Source organism: Ictidomys tridecemlineatus, chromosome 3 (genome assembly GCF_052094955.1).
Source record: "Ictidomys tridecemlineatus isolate mIctTri1 chromosome 3, mIctTri1.hap1, whole genome shotgun sequence".
NCBI classification, from domain to species: domain Eukaryota; kingdom Metazoa; phylum Chordata; class Mammalia; order Rodentia; family Sciuridae; genus Ictidomys; species Ictidomys tridecemlineatus.
Window position 1 is genome coordinate 211,447,173 of NC_135479.1, and position 23,847 is coordinate 211,471,019.

Sequence of the window (23,847 nt, forward strand, 5' to 3'; positions counted from 1 at the left end):
GAGTCCATGGTGCCACCAGCCTTGAAGAAAGCTGAGCCGCTGAGCTTTGGTCTGGTATCAAAGAAGAGCAGGATGATCTACAAAGGCGAGGAGCTTCTCCGCACCATTGCAATTACATTTCAGTGTGAAGTGAGAGAGTCTTTACATCTTTCAAACAAAGCAATATATTGCAACAGATGGAAGGAAGAAGCAGAGTTCCCGGCCAGACACCGAGATTTTGTATAAGTAGGAAACAACGTCACCCTTACTAATTTTTACTGGTTTAAAAATTAAGTTATTTTTAATGAGATATGTTGATCTATGTTGGCATGGAATAGGCTGTTGTTTTTGAATAAGTATGTTAAAGTAAATATTTAATCTAAGTTTTAAATATGTTAACTATCAATAGAATCCATATAAATGAAAAGTCTTTGGAGTCCTCAGAGATTTTCAAGAGTTAAAAGATCCCAAAACCAAACTGAGAACCGCTGACCTGGTCAAATCATCTGACTGACAGGAGGAAGACAGCACCAGGATTTCGGTCTGTTTCTGAGGTGATGGCAATTTTTCAGCAGAGCCAGGAGCGAGGGCAGAGCCTTTGATTCCTAGTCCAGTGTTCTTTCCATTATATTACGTGGAGGGGAGTTTCAGCATGTGCAATTTGAATATTTCAATGCTTGTGTATTTCGCTAAGGCTGTGTCTTTGCTGGAGCCAACACTCAGGTTGTGTTAGCAATATCAGCAAAAATAAGCAACATTTTCCCATGGATCATTTATATTGTGAATGCTGGTATAGGCAAACGGGTTCTCGATGAAATTTTAAAAATAATTTATCTGAGTAAATAATTTTAATACATGATTTGGATTCATTATTTCTATCATTACCTCAGATTTGCAATCATATTCTAAAGGCCATGTGGAAGATAGTAATGATGTCTCAGCATTTGTGATCCCCACAATAAATGACACAAATGTGGTTGACCCCACGTCAAGGACAGGCTTGTTTCCCGGGAGGCTCCAGGATCGGGCCACCTTGAAAAGAATCTGGAGGCTGTTTCCCTTCCTGCTTTTGCTCCCGGGGTGGCCCAGGACAATCCTGTGGCTCACTGCAGTGACTCTGTGGCCATGCATCTGTTTTCTCTTCCCCATAAAACGGTTCCCCAGAGCATCGTGGGCGATCTCACCTTCTCTTGAGAACCTGGCAGGTATAGAAAGGGACACAGGTGAAACCTGAGCTGGGGTCTCCCAGGACAGACACAGCCTCGGGGCTTTGGGAAGAAAGGCTCCTGCCCTGTGATTGGGAACAGGGATCCCCGCAGGGGAAGAGGAGCTGGCATTGACAGCCACTGCGGATTCTCCGACTTTCTCTCTTCTCTTCCTCAGTCATGGGAGCGCTGTACATTCCCAATGACAGCATTGTAGTCACTGAGGACGAGCCTTGTACTGTCACTTGCCGCGCCCTGGGCTGGAGCCCACTCCCGAATATTTCCTGGGAGGTCGCCGTCCCCGTAAGCCAGTCGAGCTATTACTCCTTCCTGGAGCCGGGCGAGCCCCGCAGCACGGTGAGCGTCCTGGCTCTCACGCCGCAGGGCAACGGCACCCTGACTTGTGTGGCCAACCTGAGGAGTGTGCAGGCCCACAAGGCCGTGGCTGTCAACCTCACGGTGGTCCCGTCTCCATCTGGTGAGTGAAGACTCTCTGCCTCATGTCCAGGGAATTGTGCCTTCCAGCTTCTGTTTTCTGTGTGGGGCTAAAACAATGCCTGAGGAAATCACAGGGGACCTTGGTTTCTAGCTGGGGATGGTCATGAAGACAAATATCTTGTGCTGTTGGCTTAAAGATCCTGGGATCTCTTCTGCACTTATAATTCATCTTAAGGTTTTTTTTCCCCCCCTGAATTGCACATGAAAACCATTCAGAAGTCTTGGCAATCAATGATCATAAAAGAGCATTGGATTCAGAGACAGATACTTGGATTGAATATTTCCTCTAGCCTCTACTGACACTCTTCCAGGACGGTCCCACTCCTGAGGAGAGGAAGCAGGTCCCAGTGTTGGGGAGGGTGTTCGGGTTGCCTTGGGAGAATCACGAGGTTTGATCCAGTTTGCCCAGCAAATCCACGATGCGCCATGTTTCCATCGACTGTTGAGCTGGACTGAGGGATATGACTTTCAAGTCTAGAGCCTTCAGTGGGATCTACATGGGGTCCTTGACAGGCCAGAGACCCTAACCAGCACCTTGCAGAGCCTGTGAGCTCCAAGTGGTGTGGGTGGATGGGAGTGCAGGGGCGGTGGGGTTTTGGGTGCTCAGCCTGGAGATTCTCTTTCATGCCTTTGTTTCACAGAAGACGGAGGGAGATCTGGAAAAGTGCTCTAATCAGGAGCACTAGCTGGGCGGGGCAGAGTGAGTCCTGGAAGCTAAGGAGAGTTTTTCTCTTGGTCCAAAGCTTTTCCCACCATGCAACCACCAGTACTTGAGGGTTTTCAAAGGTCAGAACAAAGCTCTAGCCAAAGCAAAATAATAATAATCATCCAATAATAAACAGCACTTTCCAACCACAATAAAGGGGCACTGTCCCAAGCACTTCCCAAGTATTTTCACCACTGTGACCAAAAGACCTGACAAGAACAATTAGAGGAGGAAGAATTTTTTGGAGGGCTTATGATTTCAGAAGTCTGAGTCCATAAAAGTCCAATACCACTCCTTGGGGCCTAAGAGGAGGCAGAACGTCACGGCGGAAATGTGGGGCGGAGGAGAGTGGCTCAGGACGTGGTGATCAGGAAGTAGAGAGGACTGAATATACACTGGAAGGCCTGCTCTCAGTGACCCGGCTCCTCCAGCCGTACCCTGTCTGCCTATGGTTCCCACCGGGAACTATCAGGGATTGATTCACTGACTGGGTCGAGGCTCTCTAACACGGTCATTCCACCTCCAGACTTTCTTGCATTTTCTCATACATTTTTGGGGACACTTCACATCCAAACAGAACCTCAAATATGAACCAGCTTCACCTGCACAGCAACCCTAGTTGCTGTAAGGTGAGGTGACAGGGACAGTGTTGACAGGATTTTGACCAGGCCGTAGAGACAGTAGACAGCAGGGCAGTCCTGGCAGTCTGTCCCTAGGATCTGACCACCCACTCCACCCACCACCGTGTGAGTGCCACTGAATTGTGTAAGGGCTTCCTGTGGCCGCTGTATGAGGTGTGGCAGATGACAGGCGGGGGCTGGGAGGACCAAAAGCAGGAGGTCACTGTCTGGTCCTTCTGGAGGCTGCAGTCCCAGGTCAGGGTGTCGCAGGGCTTGTTCCTCCTGAAGGCTGGGAGGGAGAATCTGTTCTGCTGCTCTCCCTTCGTTTCTGGTGTTGGCTGGTGGTCTTTGGCCACGTGTCTTTAGCCATCTTGATGGAACTCTGCCTTCAGCTTCCCATGGTGTTCTCCCTGTGACCAGACCCCCCAGTCATATTGGACCAGGGAGTCAAGTTACTCCAGAATGACCTCAACTTACATCTGCAATGCTTCTCTTTCAAAATAAGTTCACATTCTGAGGGATTTAACGTGAGTTGTTTTGGGGCACAGTTCATCCCATAACAGGAATCTCTGAACCTATCAAAAACTCTGAGCCTAACCTGTTGTAAGCACCCACCATCTGTGCTCCATGCTACGTGGATTGATCCCCAGGGCAGTGTTTGCTCACTCCCCTGATGTAAGCCTTCTTGTTTCCAATTCGGCTGTCCCCAGAGACCAGGCAGACAACAAAAACGAACACAGAAATGAATATATACATCAGCTAGAGGATGGAGTGGTAGGGGAGGGGGATCCAGATCATTCTTCCCCCCTCCACACAGAGCAGCTCACACCAGCTCCAGCCGATTGTTGCTGAGAGTATGTGGACCCAGTACTGCTATCCATGACAAGGTAGAAATCTGGAATTTTATGTGAATTTCTGTGGCTTTTGAATGTTGTAGCTTCTTAAACCATTTGGTAACTCTATAGGCTAAGCAAACACAATGACCTTGTACTGTCCATTCCCCAGCCCTGTGTGATGTCTCCCTGTATAAACAGGCCCTCACTCTGTCACTCGGAGGTCTGTGGACTAGGAAAATGGTACTGCAGAGTCAAAATCTATCTCCAAGAGAACTAACTTGTAGCTATTATTTTCCAAATTCCAAGGAGCAGAAGTCTATTACAAGGATCCCTCCTCCTTTTCCCTCGTCTAGAAGGTTCTGGAAGCCCTTTGTTCTGGAATAAGAAAGAGCAGGAGAGCGGCTCACAGGGGCAGCTGTCTCCCCTCCTGCTTGTTTGGGTGCACACACTTCAGCTCTTCCTGAGCTGGCGGTGGGATGTCACTCTGGGTTGCTTAGGCCTGGTTCTGGTGCAGGCAGTGTTTCCAGGGCCGGGAGATGAACCTTGTGTTTCTTGGAACTTCAGTCAAGGCTAGCTTATTCTAGCTGATTAAATTCAAGGAAATCTAGCTTTTCCCTACCAAGACAGTAGGTGAGGATAAGCTCGAATCCAAACCTAGTTTGCTTTTCTTTCTCCACCTTACTTTGAACATTTGTAAAACCTTGACAGCAGTTGTGGGGACGGTATAGGGGATACCCATGTTTCTTCATCTGGGTCACTCAATGTTCCCTAGATGCTTGCCTCCCTCCTTTTCTGTCCCTCGACCTTCCCCCAGAGTATCTGAGGGTCACCTGGAGATGGGATGACACTGTGTCTGTCATACAGGGAGACCACTCTCCCACATGACGCCACGTGGTTGGCTGCCAGAAAGCTTGACCTTCATCCAGGACCGTTGCACAGGATGGGGTCTGTACTTCCACTATCTCTGATAATGTACTATGTAGTGAGTCGTTTCCCCCAAACTGGAGTCAGCTTTGGGTGTCAGGGTTTCCGTCTCCTTGAAGTTCAAATGGCTCCCCTAACTTTTTGCCTCTCAGGGTCTAAACATTTTTGAAGGGTCCAGTCTACTTCTGAAGGATTCTCCCCAATTTGGATTTTTTTTCCTAATTTTTTCCCAGCATACTTTGCAGTAGGCTAAATATAATCTTGTAAGATGTAGGTAATGCCACATGGGCACACGGGGACAGTGTTCTCTATCATTGGTAATGAGTATGTCTGTCTGGTTAAGGTGGCATCTCCTGGATCTCTCCAGTGAAAAGCTACCCTTTGGCCTTAATAATTCACGTCGGATCCATGCACACCGTGGGAAGGTGCTGTTTCTCTAGAGCCTTCCACCTAATAACTTTTGCATTTATTGCTAAGTCCCTGCTGGAATGTGTTATTTCTATGCTGGCTGTAAACCAGCCTCTCTATATTTAGTTGTTGGCATTCTTTTGTAAAGAAGAGACCTTCTTTTCTTCCTTTCGTCTCTCTTTTCCTTCCCGTTTTGGTATGGACTCATTTTTCCCAATCCATTGTATTCCACTCTTGTCCTTATTCCTTTTGACGCTCAGCTTGGTCCCAGGGTGGCCTGCAGGAGTCCTTTCAAGCTGTCTTGGTGTCTTTTTGATGTTTCTCTCTTACTTTCTAAGCACTTGGTCCAGTCAGTGTTCCAGACTCACTCTGCACCTCCGTGTCCCAGCCTGGAATCGGCCACGTCGGCACGGAGCTGACCAGCTTGCCTTTTCGCTACTTAAATATGATGAAGTCTGGTCCAGGCTTTGAAAGGAAGACTGGAGAAAAATGCATAAGCCTTCTGTATTCTGCAAAGAAGTGTCTGTTGAAGCATGCAGTTTGCAGGGTAGCAGGGCAGCCAGGAGCTCTTGCAGGACCAATGGTACCCTATAGAAAGGGATTTTAGAGATTAGGTAGCCAGCAATTTTTTTCCTGCTCTAGGGGCAGGGCAGAGGGAGGGCATTTAATGTCCCTTGTAGGTTGACTCAGTGGAATTCTGCAGGGACCAAACGAGTGCTTTACCTCCAGTGGCTAGAGGCAGGACGGCTGGGTAGGAGGTTTAGTGGGTGGGCAGCAGTGAGTCTGTCCTTATTGGACTCATTTGGAAAAGGGTCATTAGTTTCTAAATTATTCATCCAGGTCTGGAGCAGCTGGTGCTGGCAGTGTGTTGTGTGTTTTGTGCAAGTTTTATTGGCGGAAGTCTCCGTCCCAGGCTTGGCTGGTGCAGCTGGCCCGAGGCTGCAAGTGGCAGAGCCAGGTTTCCAGGGAGCCGAGAGGGATCAGCTCTGCCTGTCAGGCCTCTACAGCATCAGTCCTGATGCCACTTCCCCAAGCACAAGGAATCTGTTCTCATTTCTGGAGTGATCCCTGTCAGTCACTGAGGGAAGGACAGCGGCAGCAGAGGAGCTTGGAGCAGATCAGGCCACGTGGCACGGAGTTCTTCCTACTGGTGTGTAGCCCAAAAGCCTTCTTCAAGAAAAGTGAATTGCAAGGCGAATGCTCACCTTCAGAACTGTTTTATAAAAGCTGATTTTCTTGCTGACAGAAGAAACAGAAACTTAGAGTATCACGGACATCCTTGAGACGAGCAAGCCACAGCCCTCTCGCCCCTGTCTTGAGACGCTGTGGGCCTTCATGCCACTCTGGGCTGTTTTCTTTTTTTTAAATTTGTTTTAATTAGATACACCTGACAGTACAATGATCTTGACATACCATACATTTGAATCTCTGGGTTGTTTTCTTTGCATGTGTCTGTATACAGCTTGGGAAAGGATGGAGGTGACACATGACCGTCCCCGTAGGAGGGCGTGACTCCTGTCCACAGTGCATGTCCACGGAAATTCAGGGGCAGAGAAGGGCGGTAGGCGTGGCAGTCCCTTCGCTCTGCAATAATGGTGTGATTCCGGGCTCCGGTGTCTCACCTGTGACAAGGGCAGGAGAAGAGCAGAGCGGTTCTCCCTTCCTCTGTGTGTCGCTCACCGGAGGAGCCTGGACGCAGACACTGAGGCTCAGGCCTCTCCCCAGAGGCTCTGGTTTAAGTGGTCTTCTTGGAGCCTGGAAATTAGGATCTTAAAGTTCCCAAATCATCTGTTGGGACACTGTTCTAAAAAAAAATCTCCAGGTGCCCGCCTTCCACCCAGCCTTCAGGAGCTGTGATCCATGCAGGTTTGATCATCAGCCACGGGCTGCCCCGGCTCACTCACTAGACAAGTGGCCGCTGGTGGTGGTAGAGGGGGTGGGCTGAAGCGCCTGCAGCACCGGGGTGGCCTGCCCAGGCAGGACGCAGAGCCAGGGCTGGCGTCTCACTGGTCCAGTGATCCCCTGGGTCCCTCCGGTTCACCAAGAAGCGTGCTTTGTACATGGTGGCGGGGAGATTCTGTATGAACACAGTTGGCTTCAGGAAATTCTACGCAGCCTTTGACAACTGCACCTTCCTTTGGGAGCACCTGGGAGATAACATCTTCCAAGATGGAAAGAAAGGAAAAGGACACTCTTGAGGCTGAGTAAAGCCCGTCTTAGGTCAGTCACGCAGCCCCCGCCGTGGTGTGGAGACCCTAGGGAGGGAGGCGGTGCTGACCGGGAGAGGGCCTCTCAGGCCCCATCTGTGGTCGCTCAGGTATGGCACCTCTCTGCCAGCGAGCCTACCACCCTGGAAGCAGGCACACCCCAGACTTCTTAAAGACGTGTTTATTTCACGTCAGGCCTGGGTGGTGACTTCCCAGGGGGATTGGGGTAACTCACAGCGGGCTGCGGGGTGAAGGACGAGCCTCTCCTGTGTCTTATCCTGGATAAGACCGTTCCAAGACTCTGTGTTTTCTGGGCACCTTTATGATTTTTTGATTTATCAATATATGACTGTTATTATTTATTTTTCCCATCTACCGTAATTGTATCCATTTTAAAAACTGGCCTTATACTGAACAAAAATATCCAGTGTGTATATGATACATGTGTACATATACAGACACACACACATGTCTACACATGTGTGTAACATATGAAAAATAAGATCATCATTAAAACAAAAGAGGTTAACCTGTGGAGCTCCAGGACGAAGCCCTCCCCACCCCGGCTCCTGTACAAGGCTTTGTCCTCCCCTGAGTTAGAGGGAGACTAGAGCTCAAATCTCTCCCAGGTGTAGACTTCCAGCAGCATGTGGTCACCACCAGTAGAGAGCCGAGGAAGAGCCTTCTGGTTCCTGAGGCCAGTTGCCATTTGGTCAGAGCTGGGGGCTTTTGGGCAGGCATCGCCTGGCTGACTGGTGAGCTAAGGAACAAGGAAGTGGGTAATGCCAATATGGTCCACTCTCCTCCTTGACTCTGTCACCAGTCTCTGCAAGGCTGCTTCCCCTCCTGCAAGCAGGCACGCCCAAGGGCACTCCCAAGGGCACTCCCAAGGGCACTCCCAAGGACACAGCAGGCAGTGGCTTCTAGGTCAGAGGAAAGACTGTTAAGCCCGAGCTGGCAGGGGGGTGGGGAAGGCCACGGCATGACGTCTTAGCAGGTAGGGGTCCTGCCGATGGCTGACATACTGAGCCAGACCTTACTGTTTAACCTGAGCCAGCTCCCTTATTGTGAAAACGTGTCATATTTGCAAGCTGAGTTTTGTAAGAGCCCATCAAACTGGATGGATGCAGGGTGACAGTGGCAATCTCAGACATGTGCCTTGGAACTTAGAGCCTCTTCAGAACTTTCCCACACAGTTTTTGAGTCTCTGGGCCAGAATTGTTACTGGTGAGTGAGATGGAGGCCAAAGGGGACATAGCAGGTACACGGTGGCATGAGACTGACTGGCTACCCCAAGTCAGGCCCCAAGAGAAGCCCGAAGCTCTTGTCAGTCATAAGCCTTCCCCACAGTGCTGATTTTCAACCCCAGATTGAGAACAGATTGATGAAGTTCTTGACTTCATCCTATTCTAATGGATTTGTGGGAGGGGGCATAGGGGAGCACCCTCTAATGAATGGAGTCACTCTTGGGCAGTGTTTACATTTTTGTGACATACCAGGGATTCTCAGAGTGTGGGTCCTCAGCCACCTGCATCTCAATCACTTGGGACACTATTCCAAATCCCTTGATTCTGCACATCCAACAAGCATTCCAGAGGATTCTTGGGGTTTTCCATCTGTGGAACGAGGGGATGATTAGCTTGCTCTCTGGAAATGAGGAGCTTGTGTTAGTGTTCCAAGTCTGGGGGTGGGAGGTATGGTAGAAGAAGGTATAATTCTATTCTCTCCCCATCCCAATTTTTGGGGGCCCTTTTCTTGTCTTTTTCTGTCCTATCTCATTTCAGAAAGATGATGAGTAAGGTGGAGATAGATGACATTAGAAAAACAGTTGACTTTCTCTACATTCCTACAATTCTGTTCTGAGCATCCCAATATGGACAGAAAGGTGAGTTCTAGGTATGACTTGGCTACAGCCAACTGCCTGACTTCTCTGTGTGGAGACAGAAGGGAACTCAGCATCTTAGTCATCCATCCATCCATCCATCCATCCACCCATCCATCCATCATGCCTAAAATGTTCCAAGTGCTTGGAGTATAAGAAAAATAAGTCAGTCCTTGACCTTGAGAAAGGTAAGTCCTGTTTGGACATCATAAGCTATATAAGAAGAAATGGAAGCAACAGTTGAATTCCTCAATGTTTGATAGGACAGTAAATGTGAGGTGTTCAAAAGAGAAACTGTCAAAATTATTTTAATATTTCTCAATTTCCTAGAAGAAAAATTAAAAAAAATCCTTTACAGACAAAGCAGAGAATCTTTGTGTAGGAAGGCAAGACACATTTTTTTTATATTATATAATTCTTCAATGTATAGATTTCCCAGAATTTCAGCTCTTGTTTTTAGACAAGATGTAGATGATTCTGCAGCTGGATCCTGACCTGCCCATGAGTCAGCCTCCAGGTGTTTGGAGGTGTTAGACCCAAGGCACAAGTGATCATCTCTAGCCATGCCACACTCGTTCTGAACATTTGGCACAGACATGGGAATGGCAAACTATAATTGCAAGGTCAATTTTCAAGGAAAGCTCTAAGGAAGAACATCCAAGAGTGATTTTCAACTCTGGCCTTTGGTTCCAAAGTGCTGAATGACCATTAATTTCAAAGCCAACTCCATGTTCCTTCAGAGGAAGCCTCTGTTTTAATATTTTCTGATGTCTAGCCTCTAATAAAGTAGCACATGTTTACATCAAGATGCAACTCACTCACTCAGGGCTGAGTGACAATTGTTTGTCTAGAGCAGTTCACAGTCGGACAGTGGTGGTTTGGCTTCCATGTGGCTTGGCAGGGAGAAGCGAAACGCTGGACCAGGCCCTCCTGGGAGCATCATGGCCGTTCCCACCAACCATGGGCCAGTCATGCTGCCCGGTAGGACTTTCTGTCATGACAGAGGTATCCCATAGCTGTGGTAATCAAGCACTCACGATGGGACAGTAACGGAGGCACTGAATAGTTAATGCACCTAATTTGAATTAATTAAAATTTGAATTTGAATAACAACATAAAAAGCCGGGATTGGAGACCTCTGAAACATGGCAGCAAAAACTCAAAATAGCCTTTTTCTCTCTCTCCTGCTCTGCCCGCTTCCTTTAACTTCCTGCCCGTTCCTCCTCGGCTGGCCATTTTTCTCTTGTGACCCGCTGACTGCCTTGTACACTCAGAGGGCAAAGCAGTCCCCAAGGAGGGCGGCTCCTGAGAGCTATGGGAAGGCAATTTCAGCCTGAGAACTAGATCCTGAAGGGGTCTGGGTGGGGCTGCTGCGAAAGCCCTGCACTTGGCTTCCTTGGCAGTGACCGGCTCTGTTCCTGTCGGCTCTGGAACCTCAGAGAGGCCCCCAGGAGCGAGACCCCCATCATTCTCCAGTCTTGCCCGGCAGCAGCTGCTTAGGATGATCCTTGAGTGAACACAGAAGGTGCGGGTGTGATGAGAGTCTTCCGCCCCCGGCCCAGGCTTTTGCCTCTCAGGGCGTCAGGTGCTCCCAACTCACACCTGGGCTGGGTTCCTCAGCAGTTATTTATGGATAACAATAAATATGAGGATGGAGATGCTGACCAGTGCTGACTAACCGAACTCACGGAAGGGATGCTGGCCTCTGGTGCCCGGCCACAGCAGGCTCCCTGTTGGCATTAGTGGAAAACAGACTGTAATACAGAGCGAGGCAGAGTCCGCGATCCGAGGCAAAGCTCACTCAAATGTCTCCTCTCCTTTCCACCCTGCAGACAGCATGGAAAAGTCAGGTGCATCGTTGCCCACCTGGGCCATCGCTCTGCTCGCAGTGTTATGCGCGTCCGTGTTTATCCTGATAGTTGTTCTGATCATCGTTTTCTGCTGCTGTTGTTCCTCTCGGAGAAAGAAAAAAGGTAACTTTTTCCTGTGTAAAATTTTTACGTAGTTTTGAAGTTTGGTATAAGCAGAGGAAGCTGATGAGCTCTTTTAAATGACCCACTGAGGGCGAGCAGATAGAGCTTCCCACCTGCAAGAGTGGCTATTGTCATCTGCCATTCTATTGACAGATGGCCAGTGTTGGAGACAGTGTGGAGAGAGGGGCCTTGACCACTGGTGGGAATGCAAATAGGAGGGGCCATTATCGGAACAGTGGGGGGGCGCTCAGACAAAATGAAGCCCAGGGCCTACTGGGTATGTACCCAGAGAAAGCGGAATCGGGATGTCCAAGAGATGCCTGCTCTCCACGTTCATGGCAGCACTATTGTTAGCCAAGAAGGGGAAACCGTCCAAATGTCTGTCCATTGAGGAATGGAGAAAGAAACTTACACAGAGTCCAAGGGCAGCTGCCAGGTGGGGGCTGAGGGGATGGGGACACGTAGGTCCAAGCAGACCAGGTTTCAGTCAGCCAGGACGGATGAGTTATGGAGATCCATTGCAAAGCAGGGTGTCTGTGCTCATCATACTGCATTGTGTGCTTGGAGATTACTATGAGAAGAGGTTCCAAATGTTCTCACCATAAAAAGGTGATTAGACGTAAGAGGCGAAGGATGTATTGAAGAGTCTTTAATGAGTTCACGATGCACACATGTCAAAACGTCATACCACACGCTGGAAGTAGATACAATTTTAACACATATAAAACTGATGTATCTATAATAGATCAATATCAGTTATACTTAATAAAGTTGGGAAAACAGTAACAAAAAATGAGACAAAACGCAAAACAGAAGAGCCCTTGACTCCAAAGCCCTTGGAAGGAGCTGGAGAGATCCCGGGGAAGCTGAGGGTCCTCTGGGAAGGAGCTGATCCGTAGGAGCTGTGGGGTCTTCCCTCTGCCGGGAAGCCAAAGAGGCAGCGCCTTTCTCACCAGAGACACGGATTATTTGAATTTTGTGCTTTTTTTCAAGGGTATGTAGCTACTGTGAAGCGTCATTGAATGCTGTAGTTTTTTTAGGATAAAACCTACCCGTTTGGGCACATCAGAAAGTTGTTTCCTGTTGTGTGAAGTTAAATTTCCCTTTGCAGGAAAATATTAATGTACTGGTAGAAAGAAAAATAAGGTCTCCTGTTACAGTCTGGATTTCCCCATGAGGATGATTTCAATGCTTCAAATGACTAAATATAATTTTTTCCCCCCAAAAGTATTTTTTGGTACTTGACTGGTACCTGCAGAATTCTCCCTGTGCCAAGTGGTTGACAGTGGAGTGACTGAGAGGGACCCAGCGGAGTCCTAAAGAATACAGGCTTGAGAGACAGGCGTGGGGACTCGGTCTGTGGCTTGTGACTCCCCGTCTTCAGATTCTAGATTCACTGTAGTTCAAGGGTCCATTGATTAGAGATATTAGCAATTTAATGACAGCTTTGGGGGTACGTGTGTATATACCAACCGTATCTACCATTGGCACAAATGAAACTGAGAGAAAATGTATCTTAGGATAACGTGAGAGGGTAATGCTACTATGGTAATATCTAGTCTATTAAATTTGGTGACACTAATAACTACTCTTGGGTTGTTGCAACAATTAAATGAGGTGATGCTTTGTACAGTTCTGCCCTGGGGCTCATACATTGTCAATACTGATGGATGACAGTGGTGATTGGTGGTGCCGGCACTTCTTGTTGAAGGAGTCTTTTATAATATTGGTAATCAAACTCAGAATCACTGAATACTAATTGGATACCCACTATCTTTCAGGTTCCTTAGGTTTACTTATTTTTCTATTGGTTAAGAGTGAATTCTGCTTTCCTCATTCTTGGAAGCCTTTGGATGATTTGGTGTGGGGGTCACTTCTTAATGCCTGCTGGGTCACCCATACTAATGTGAGGGTTAGTAGAATCTGGGCGTCTGTAACAATCAGTGAGATTTTGTTTTTAAAACTAGTATTCTGATTTTTCTATTTTTTTTTTTTTGCAGAGTCTGTTTACCAAATTAAAATAAGGTAAGTTTGAAATCATGTCAGTTTTTTGAAAACCAAGCGAACTACCACCACCAACAACAGCACACATACCCATAATTGTGCCATTTTAGGGTTTGTGTTGCTCAAAATTAAGTCCTGAAAATAGGCGACACGGCAGAGCACATGTGCCAGCCACAGACTCCCGGGGCGGCCCTCGGGGACCAGCGCAGGGTGGACGACGGCTGCCCGACTTGCTCTGGCTGCTTAGGGCTGGAGCAGACGTGTTGGTGCCTGGCATTTGCAGCTCCTTCCACAAGAGGACACTGTGCACCAGGACTGTCCCTCCTGTTCTCCGTTGAGGATGGGGACACCAGAGAGAGTACGCTGGGATTTCTGGGGCGTTGGAAAGCCAGGCCTCCAAGAGCTGCAGGAGGCCCTGCTCAGGAGCACAGAGGAGGCAGCACAGGAGGCAGGACAGAGACTCCCCTCCTGCCCACACTGTCCAGCAGTAGCTGCAAGCACTGTAAAGGTGACCGTGTCGAGACCCACCGGAGCAGTGCCCACCAGTGTGGACGCAGCACTCGGCAGGCAGCAGTGCCCTGAGGGGGGCGCTGTGGACACAGGTGGCTTCCCTGCGGGGCCCTGACAGTCGTGGCCAGCTGTCGCTATTTACCTGTTAATGCTAAGATTTAGACTATCCCTGGCTGCACTCAGTACAGTGGACAAATGGGTGTCCTCAGGAAGGGACAGGTGCTATCCATCTCCCCCCGCCGCTGGTGATAACGCGGTTCTGAGAGGCGCCGTCTTCTGAGGATGCCACCGTGGAGCATCTGAAGACAGGTGCCCATGGGGCCTGACTTAGGGGAGGGAGGAGGAGGGGACACCACCCTGATAACCTTTCTGGCCTCTTTTCGACTCTGCCCCTCAGCGGGACCACAGCATGGAGGCTGGCCTCGCCGTTGTTGACCATGGCCACATCTTTGGTGTCTGTTCGGGGGCCTTAGGTGACCTCAAAGCATAGTAAGATGATCAAGAGCCATTGAGGGTCCTGGGCAGAGAGCAGCCACAGCCACAGTGCAGTGACTGTGGGTCCACGGGACAGCTGGCCTTGGCTGAGGGCGTCCCACGCACGTCAGCTTCTGACCTCAGCCCTGTGGAGCTTTGCAGTCTGGATTCTCACAGTGGCTTTATGAGGCCACTTTTTTCCATTTCGTAAATGAGGACCCTGAGCTAGAGAGGTTAAGCAACATTCCTGACGTGTCCCCTGTGGGCGGGGGAGGGTGGGAGCGAGAACAGGGCCGCCTGTTCCAGGGCTCAGGTCCAGTCCTGTGTGGGCTGCTCCCGTGCTGGACCAGGCTCCCTGTCCGGAGGTGAGGACAGGGTAGCTCGCTCGCTGACCAGGGTCTCCTTCCAGTTGTCCCCGGGGCTGACTCCTGCCATGCACGGCACCCTTTGCATCAAAATCACATGTGCGTTTTAAAGTTTTTTAAATAGAGTCAGTGCACGTTTATTGTAGACAACAATTAAACAAATATAGGTATAAGAATTGGTGTTCAAATCCCTTACAGCTCCATCACCCAGGGTAATCATGTCCTCTACACATGTGTGTACCTACGGGCACACGTGTTCACATATGCACACGGGTGTTCACACACACACGCACACAGTTATTTTATAACTTGCTCTTTTCATTTGACTCCATCTGGAAGTCAATTTTCTATCAACAATTATTTGTCCACCATATATATATATATTTATATTTTTGTACCAGGGATTGAACCTAAGGGTACTTAACCACTGAGCCACATCCCCAGCCCTTTTTATGTTTTATTTTGAGGCAGGGTCTTGCAAATCTGCTATGGCTTAACTAAATTGCTGAGGGTGATGATCCTCCTGCCCCAGCCTCCCCGTGCGGGGTTACAGGGTGTCCTCCGCCCTGGGCTTGCCCACAGCATTCTTGTTTGTTTGATGAAGTCTTAAATGGTCGTGTGACTACAGAAAAGGGCACAGACCATGCCCGTGGGGCTTGGCTGGTGTTCACAGGGCACTTGTGCCAGGGCTTGGCTGCTGAGATTCTGAGCTGGAACATCCTCAGTGTCCCGAAAGTGCAGCTCAGACCCCGTCAAATTGTTGTCTGCCCCTTGTCACCAAAGGCAGCATTCTCTGGCTCCGGTCCCCACATCCCCAGACACTAGACTCCTGTAACTGTCACAGAGTGGACTCATGTCACGCGTACTCATGCACATCTTCCTGCTTGAGCTCCTCACTCGGGCTGAGCCACACTGGCGTGACATGTTGATGGCGTGACAGTTACACAATGTCACCACAATGTCACGGTGTGCAATTTATTTTTCCCCATGGCTTTAAGTGGGCGTTTGGGTAGTTTCCAGGTTGGGGCTGTTCTGAATGGAATGGCCCCTCTCTGAGCGGCTCATACGTCCTTTTGTGAACCTAAGTGCCCACTCCTGTTTGTCCTTCTGTCGGGCGCACCTCTAGCACAGAGCCCTGGGCCACAGGGTAGGCCTGACTTCCGCCACAGCCTCCAAAGGAGCTGCTCCAGGGCACAGGGCCCCCAGCAGCTCTCGAATGTCCTCATCTGTCGTGAGTTTAGCAGCAGCTTGGAGCCATGTCCTAGAGACACTCGTCATTCATTTTACCAAGTCCCTGCTGCTGGCCACCTGGGCTGTTTGTGGGTATTGCTATTATACATAGCCCACGAGGAATACTCTTTCTAGAACTAATTCTTAGACATTGAGTAACGTATTCCAAACTTCTGAAGCTCAATATTTCTGATTCTCCCTCTAAGCATTGCCAGACCTGGTTCCCAGCATGCTGCCCCCCTTGCTGTATTTCCGAGGTTGACGCAGGGTTTCCATAAAGGGCTGCATTGTAAGCGGTTTGGTTCTGCCAGCCATCTGGTCTCTGTCACAACATCCAGCTCTGCTGTTGTAACACGAGAGCAGCCCCAGACCACACGGTGGCCTGTGCACAGGTGTGGCCGTGTTCCAACAAAACTGGTGGCTGCTGTTACTGACCCCTGCTTGACTCGGTGGTTCCTGAGAGTGGACACCAGGTGGGTCTCATGAGGCCCATGGGGCTCTGGTGAACAGGTTCCATCCCTCCCGTCCTGAGGACGTGAACTTGCGGACCGTGCACACCTGCACTGTGAGCCAGGCACGTGGCTGAAGCTTTCCTGGGGCGGGACTGCATGGGAGGCTGAGGGTAGCCAAGCAACCCGGGTGTCCGTGGCCGACTAACGTGTGACTTTGTAAAATGTTCTACTTCTAGGAATTCTGAAAAGGACAACACAAAGAAAGGAACTTCTGAGACAAAGTTAAAAAACGAAAATGAAAACTATGCATTCAGTTCAGATGAACCAAGGACCACCCGTGAGTAGCTGGTGGGGCAGGAGAGAGGCAGCCAGGAGACGGTGCTGACGCAGGGCTGGCCGGCCGGATGCCGCTCCTGGGGAGCACAGCAGCCACAGCGGTAGCGAGTTCTTGGATAATGTTTAGAAGGAGAAAGTCTAGAATCGGGAATATTCTAGGACTAGGTTATTAGTAAAATCCACCTGTTTATCTGAAACTCGTCTTTTGGGTTCTTTCCCCAGGATTTTTCTATAAAGCCTTCTGCTTTAAAAAGTGTGGGGAGGCATTTTAATCCTTTGCAGGAAGTTTTCTCCAAACCCTACCAGACCCCGCCACACTGACACTTGGCAAGTAGTCTGTGCCCGTTGGTTGGGCAGGGTGTTGGAGAACGGGAGACCCCCTCCACTTCTGAAGCTTCGTTCTGATTATCTCATTTTCACAGAGGCTAATGGGTGGCAGAATCTTTGAAGGCTGCCTCCGGACAGTAGGATTTGTAAGGCTGATGATAAGGAGAGTCAGAACAAATCCCGCCCCAGCAGTCTTCGAGGAAGACCCAGCAGAACAAATCCCACGGGAAGATTTTCAGCCATTCAACCCGTGATGAGGATTTTTATTCTTTTTTCCTAAAATTGGAACTCTATCTTCAGAAACCCCCATTCCAAATAGTAGGCTTCAGATCTTAAATAATTCTACAAAGCACAAATAGCTTCCATTTATAGTGTAACCACAACTTCCTGCAGTTTCTTGTGAATGTTTATTCATTAGTACTTTGAGCAATTAATCAAACATCTTGACGAAAATCTTGGCTGAAATCTAAACCTCTGTTTTTTTCCCCCCATTTGCCCTGTGTATATTTTTCTTGGTCAGCTATTCATCTTGTCTCTAGATGAGGCTATTATGTCAAGAAAGGAATTGATTTTAAGTCAGTTTTTAAAATATTTTTATTTTACTAAAAGAATACAGTTCTAAAATTATATAATCTCAAAGGAATTTTGAAAAACAGTATTTATAGTTGTATTAGCTTTCCGTCACTATAACGAAATGCCCGAGATGAAAAGCTTATAAAGAGGAAAGGTTTTAATTTTGTTCACAATTTCAGAAGCTTCAGTCTACATTGGATTTGTCCTATCACTTTGGTGAAGCAGCACATTTGGGAGGGGAGCACATGACAGAGCACAGTCCCTCATCTCATGGCAGCCAGGAAGCAAGAGAGACAGAAAGGGGGCCAGGGTCCCAATATCCCCTTCAAGGACCCATCTCTAATGATGTCTCTTCCTTCCAAAGGCCCATCTCTGAATGGTTCTCCCACCTCCCCACAGAGCCAGACTGAGGACCAGGCCTTTAACACATGGGCCACCAGGGCACACCCAGACTGAAACTGTAGCAATGGCTAGGGTTACTGGGTTCTGGGGCTCTCCATAGGAGCAAGCGCATCTCCTTGTGCATCATAGCCTTCAGTGCATGTAACTCGGTTTATTTTCTAATCACCAAACACACTGAACTCATTCTTCTATTGCAGAGACGGCGCCTCTCCCTCCCAAGTCCAGGGAAGCCCTCGCCCAGGGACAGCCGAGCAGCAGCCCTGCTCCCCAGGTGACCCGGACGTTTCTTTCTCTATCACCCTGCAGTGTGAGATTCTAAAATGGAGCCTGTTGAACGTCCACGCGGAGGGAATGGGGGGCGACCTTGAGTATCTCCTGTCCCTCCAGCAGGGCTCCAACACCAAAGCTGACATGTGCAGTTGTCCATGAGCCCATTTTGAGAGAAGGTGACTTGGCTGGGGGACCGGCCAGCAGGGTCAGCAAGATCACAAAGGCGCACAGCTTGCCGTGTGTTCTCCAGGACTTAAGTCAGCCCTGCTGACCTGATTACCTGGCCCCACAGGGGGCACATCTGTACTTGCACCAAGGGTACTTGGCTCATGGAAGGATGCTGGGTGCTGGGTGCAAGACATAGTAAAAGCGTCTGTCTGTGCATGAGAGATCTGTGACAGGAGCTGGGGAGCTGGGGAGGCCCTTGTGGGACTAGGGTTGAGGGGAGAGCAGAGGGGCTACGATAAATCCAGCCAGGACCACAGGACCCTCGAGCTGCTCTTACTGAGAGGAGGGATGTGGCTGGCAGAGTGGGTTTTGGGGGGAAAGAGCAGACATTTGGAGCTTGCAGATTCTGAGGTCTCACTTGGATGTGCACGTGAATCCGTTGGGTGTGCAGCTGAATTCATAAGCGTGGCTTCCAGGGCGCGTCACATGCTGAGGCTACTGTTGGATGTTGAACACAGCTGGGATGGCATCCTCGGGATGGGCCAGCTGGGAGCCGGGGAGCACAGTGAGCTATCTCCGATGGAGAGTCCTTGGCACTTGTTATTCCCATGAATGAACTAGAGCTAATATGCAGAAAATGAGATTTATTTCTAAAATCACATTGGGCGTAACCGGCGCCCTTCTCTGACCTGGACAAATGCAACCTCAGCTGAGGAGTGTCTGGAGTGTTCCTCGCGGGGCCCAGGGCGCATGGTGTTCTCCCCTGCAGCTCTCGGGAGAGCGACCCCACGGCTGGGCTGCAGACGGTGCACTGCACTGGGCGGTCCTGGTTTGCTCTGCAGCGGAGGGTTCGTTAGCCTGCAGGGATGGCGCCCGCGTGGGCCCTGGCAGAGGATCACTCTTTTCTGCGTAGCTCCTTATTGGATTGCTAGGCAGCCAGGCTGTAATTTTCCTCCTGCAATCAGGATTCAGCTCTCCACATCCATCCTGCCGGGGACCTCGCCTTCCAGGCCCTGGGGGAGGAAGGGAGTGCTGACAGATGCTCCTGTGTATCAGGAGGACTTCAGCCATGTCATTAGTGTGACCCAGGTGGCCACGCAGGAAGACATACGAGGGGACCGTGGCACCAAAGAAGCTGGGCCTAGTGACAGACTGCTAGTTCCCGGCACCAGCTCTAGTCATGTCCTTGGCTGCATGGCAGGAAAACAGAGAGGTCAGTTCTTTCCATCAAGGTCCATCTCCTTGGCACATGTATCTGCTGATGCATTTAATCTGAGAGATGACTCCGGAAGGGCTGCACACAGGTTTCCTCTGGAAGCTCCAATCTGCCGATGAAGAGGTGCAGTGAGGGATGCTGTGTGGACTCCCCAGGGCAGGGAGGAGTGGCTGTGAAGGGGTACGCCTTGCTGAGGGGCTCCACCACCCGCAGCCAGGCACAGACATTCCAAGAGCACGTTTCAGCAGCCGTTATTTCCACAGCTGCCTGTGGCCACCTTCTGTCAAGCGCGTCTGCACTGCCAGGCCCGGCGCTTGGGAGGAGATCAGGATTGGGTTGCACCAGACAATTCTCTAAAGGCAGGTGGTGTGAACAGGGAAAGGGGAACTCCGGATGACTCTGGAAGCAGCGATGGAGAGTGAAGTTTCAGAGTTCTGAGTGGATGTTTCTTCAAGCTTGAAGTGCTGTCTTGAGAATACACAAGGAGAGAAATTTAAGAGGTTTCTGCTAATGAGACATGCAACCAGCTAAATAATTAACTGGTGGAAAAAGAGCAGCAGCCGTGGAGGGGCTTGCCTGTGGCGGGGGGTGGGTGGTAACATGCCCTGGGGTTTCCCAGGTGTGCACAAGGCTTCGGGAGCCCAGCACCTCAGCAGAGGGCATCGTGGTCCTTAGAAACAAGTCAGGACCCCAGAGAGAGGGACCGTCTTCTCTGGGCTAGAAACTGGGAAGGTGTTTTAAAGAGCTAAGTCACACTTACAGGAGGAGAGAGCGTGCCAGATGCATATTGGAGGGACTGGAACTGGAAGCACATAGTTCCCTCCTTGGTCCAGAGAAGACCCAGTCTTCAATGTTGTCCACAGGGTCACTTGGGAGCTGCCACTTGACGGAGACATAGCTTACAGCCACAGGTCAAGGTGGCCCTGAGCTCCCAGGTTGTGGGGCCTGGCCTGTGTGGCTGTGTTCTTGCTGTGGAGGTGACCTCAGAGCTCTTTAATCCACGGTAGACAGCACAGCCCATGCCCCCTTCCCCAGGCCCTCCCCCGTTCTGCAGCTAGCCAGCTTTCTGTGGGCCAGGATGGGCAGCCGGGAGAGTCCAGAGCCTGTCTCAGTGGCCTTTCAGCCTCCTCTCTGCCCTCTTCAGGGTGACTCCAATTTGTCACAGAGCTCCCGTGCCACTGGGCGTTTCTGTGGGCCCTCTCTGGCCCCTGCTGGCACCCAGCAGCCTCCTGCCCTAGGGCAGGGTTGTGGACTGCAGATTGCACTACTTTGCAGAGACCCTCCCTAAGCCTGAACAGCTGTAGACCTCCAGCTGTGACCTGGCTGCAGCCTCAGTTCTTCCTAATGGCAGCTCCTGGGGAGCTCACTGGGCCAGATAAGTGGCCCGTCCATGGAGAGACGCGTGCCCACCAGCGCTGGGTGGAGCCGCCTGCTCTGCTCTAGGAGGCCTGGGGCAGGGTGAGCCTGGCTTTGTAAGCAGCAGCAGCAGCCCAGCTATGAGTGCCCTCTCTGTTCAGGCCAGTGCCTTCCTCTGCACACCTGGGTGATCCGTGGACCTGGGATTTTCAGGTGTTAACCGAGGGATGGTTGTGGCCCACCCTATCTAGAACAGCTCTGTACTATCACAGCAGGGCTCTAAGAGGAGCATGTGTGCAGGGACAGTCCCTTCACTGTGAGTCACAAGCTGTGGCGACAAGCAGCATCACTAGGACCCACCTTAAAAGTGACATTAAGGTTGGGGTCACTGCCAATGTTAAATGACTCCGTGTCACATTGCTGCTTCACTCCCCTGGGGTCAGGGACATGACAGCTTTCTCCAAAAACCCCCTATTTATTTATTATTTATTTATTTTTGAGAACCCCCTATTTAAATCAGGAGCAGCCTGAAGTGCCCAGGTCACCCACAGGACTCATCAGTGAGGCCTTGGGGAAGCTCAAACTCTTGGTCCCCCCTCTGGGCCTCCTGGCTCAGAAGGCTGGGGAGGCAGCTGGGCACCTCTGCTGTCTAGAACAGCCTGGTGTGGCTCCTACCAGCTGAGGGTGCCCCTACCTGGTGACCTTACAGCAACATGGGAAGAGGGTGGCTGGAAGGGAAGAGCGGCCAGTTGCCAAACACCAGCTCACCCCCTTTGTAACTTGGCCCTGCCTGTCGGGCGGGGGCTCCATCCTGTCATTGGCTCACTGTCCTAAGGCGTTCACGGTGCCCTGTGCTAACTGCACAGGGGAGGGTTTATTCTGGACCTCTCCCAGGGGTTGACGGTGCTTGTCCTCTTGTCCTCTCTGCCAGGAGTCATGTGGACACCCCTGCAACTAGAAGAGGGTCTAAACACTGGCTCCGTGAGTTTGGGACAAGAAGCAGGTGGTGTGGCTGGGGACCCGTGACCCTTTGTCATGGACCTCAGGCCCAATTTCAGTTACAGCCTCTACTCAGCTAACTAAACATGTTGCTATTTGGGAAGGGGTAGGCACCAGCATCCTGTCACTCTTGCCCATTGCTTTGGGTGGAGATCCACAATGCCAGAAGCTCAAGCCACCATGGAGAAGAGCAGGACGAGCTATAGCAAGGTCCCTGTCTTGTCAGACCTACAGCATCTCCTGATGCTTTCAATGAGGCCGTCCCTGGAAAACTCTAGACGTGCGGGGCTTGTCTCAGGGACAGCATGGAAAGTGACAGGCTGTGGCTGGACATTTGCCCCACAGAAGTCAGCCACGGTGGCCCAAAGCCACATGGGCAGGGTGGCTGGTGTAGGTCAGGGCCACCGACGATGCTGGGTGAGGACAGTGGGACAAGGCACAGGTTCCCAGGGTGCCTGGCCCCCAGGCTTCCTAAGGCTCCCTCCCTGCTACCCCTGTTCCCTTCTGGGTCTGCCCTGAATGTAGGAAGTTTTATTTGAGGGATGGGATGACCTTATTCCTGCCATGATCAGGTAGAAACCAGGGACATGTTTTCCTGGATGCTGGATGCCCGACCAGATTGCTTGGTCCACAGAGGTAGGTATGTGTGCATGTGTGCACGTGCTCCCTGGCACCTCTCCATCCCTGTGGTGCGTGGTGCTCTGCCCATGTGGGTGCCCTGGCACCTCTCCATCCCTGTGGTGTGTGGTGCTCTGCCCATGTGGGTGCCCTGGCACCTCTCCATCCCTGTAGCATATGGCTTGGCACATCTCAATACAGCAGAGGCATTTGGGGAATTTATTAAAGTGCAAATTCTTGGGGCTCTTGCAGACTTTGTGGGCATTTTCTCTGGACAACATTCTTCATCATGTTCTGGCATTTTAAATCATGTTCCCCCGGGATCTGCTTTGAGGAAAATATTTTCATAGACATGGGTAGCATCATTTCTAAGGCAGAGGACTCTCTGAATTCTTGGGATTTTCTTAGAATAATGCATTTGGAATCACTGGGCCTCTCGTGTCCATGGCACCAAGCTTGTTCCAAAGCACAAAGAAGTTTGAGATGCTTTTGGGAGTGCAGGGAACCAGACCAAGTGCAAGGTCATGACACTGAAATGCTTCCGCTTCCACAAGTCTGTGCCCTTGTTAAACCTTCTGTGGATCCTGAGGCACACTGTACCCAACGTGGGTAAAAACAACGGGGTTTTAGGCTATAGAGACCTCAGGCCATGCATTAATTCTAGGAAGGGTCAGAAGGGAAATAGAGATGGATTTCAAAACAGATACCAAACCACGACATGGCTTCATGACCGCTTCTGGTCTGGCAGAATCCACCGTTGGGAGGTCCAGCCGGACCAACGCTCTTCTCTAGACAGGGCTTTCTGCTGCTGAAGTGGAGTGGCCCACATCACTGTGGCCGAAATGTGTTAGGACAAAGATGGTGAATAAATTTGAAATTTTTAATAAAACTTGCTGTTAACAGGAAAGGCAAGTTCTCTTCATTTTGACATGAAGCCATGGGGTGTGAAAACGTTTTGCATCTTGATGAGGTTTTAAAACAGGTGCCCATCTTCTCCTCTCCCCTTTCTCTGCCTCCATTCCTGATCTGTTAATTCTTCTGGTTATATTAGATGTTTTTTCTCTTTCTCTGTCATTTTGGAGGGTGACATGTAATTGTCTCAAAGCTTAGATCAAGCCTTCCCCTCAATCCCTCCTCCTGTTGAGATCAATAAATAAACTGGTGATACACTTATTTTTTAATTAATTTTTAAAATTTACATATGACAGTGGAATGCATTACAATTCTTATTACACATATAGAGCACAATTTTTCATATCTCTGGTCGTATACAAAGTATATTCACATACCAATTCGTGTCTTCATACAG

At 50.1% G+C, this 23,847-nt stretch overlaps 1 protein-coding gene across 5 annotated transcripts in view; it reads left to right on the plus strand.

The window, feature by feature from the left end:
- Igsf5 (immunoglobulin superfamily member 5) overlaps positions 1–23,847 on the plus strand; it is a 37,089-nt gene that overhangs the window by 11,216 nt on the left and 2,026 nt on the right. For all 5 annotated transcript variants that reach the window (XM_078044660.1, XM_078044661.1, XM_021725257.3 and 2 more), the window contains 5 exons: positions 1,363–1,662; positions 11,098–11,238; positions 13,239–13,263; positions 16,510–16,610; positions 18,109–18,182. In XM_078044660.1, the coding sequence (XP_077900786.1) occupies positions 1,363–1,662; positions 11,098–11,238; positions 13,239–13,263; positions 16,510–16,610; positions 18,109–18,182 (641 nt within the window). The remainder of the gene's footprint in view (positions 1–1,362; positions 1,663–11,097; positions 11,239–13,238; positions 13,264–16,509; positions 16,611–18,108; positions 18,183–23,847) is intronic.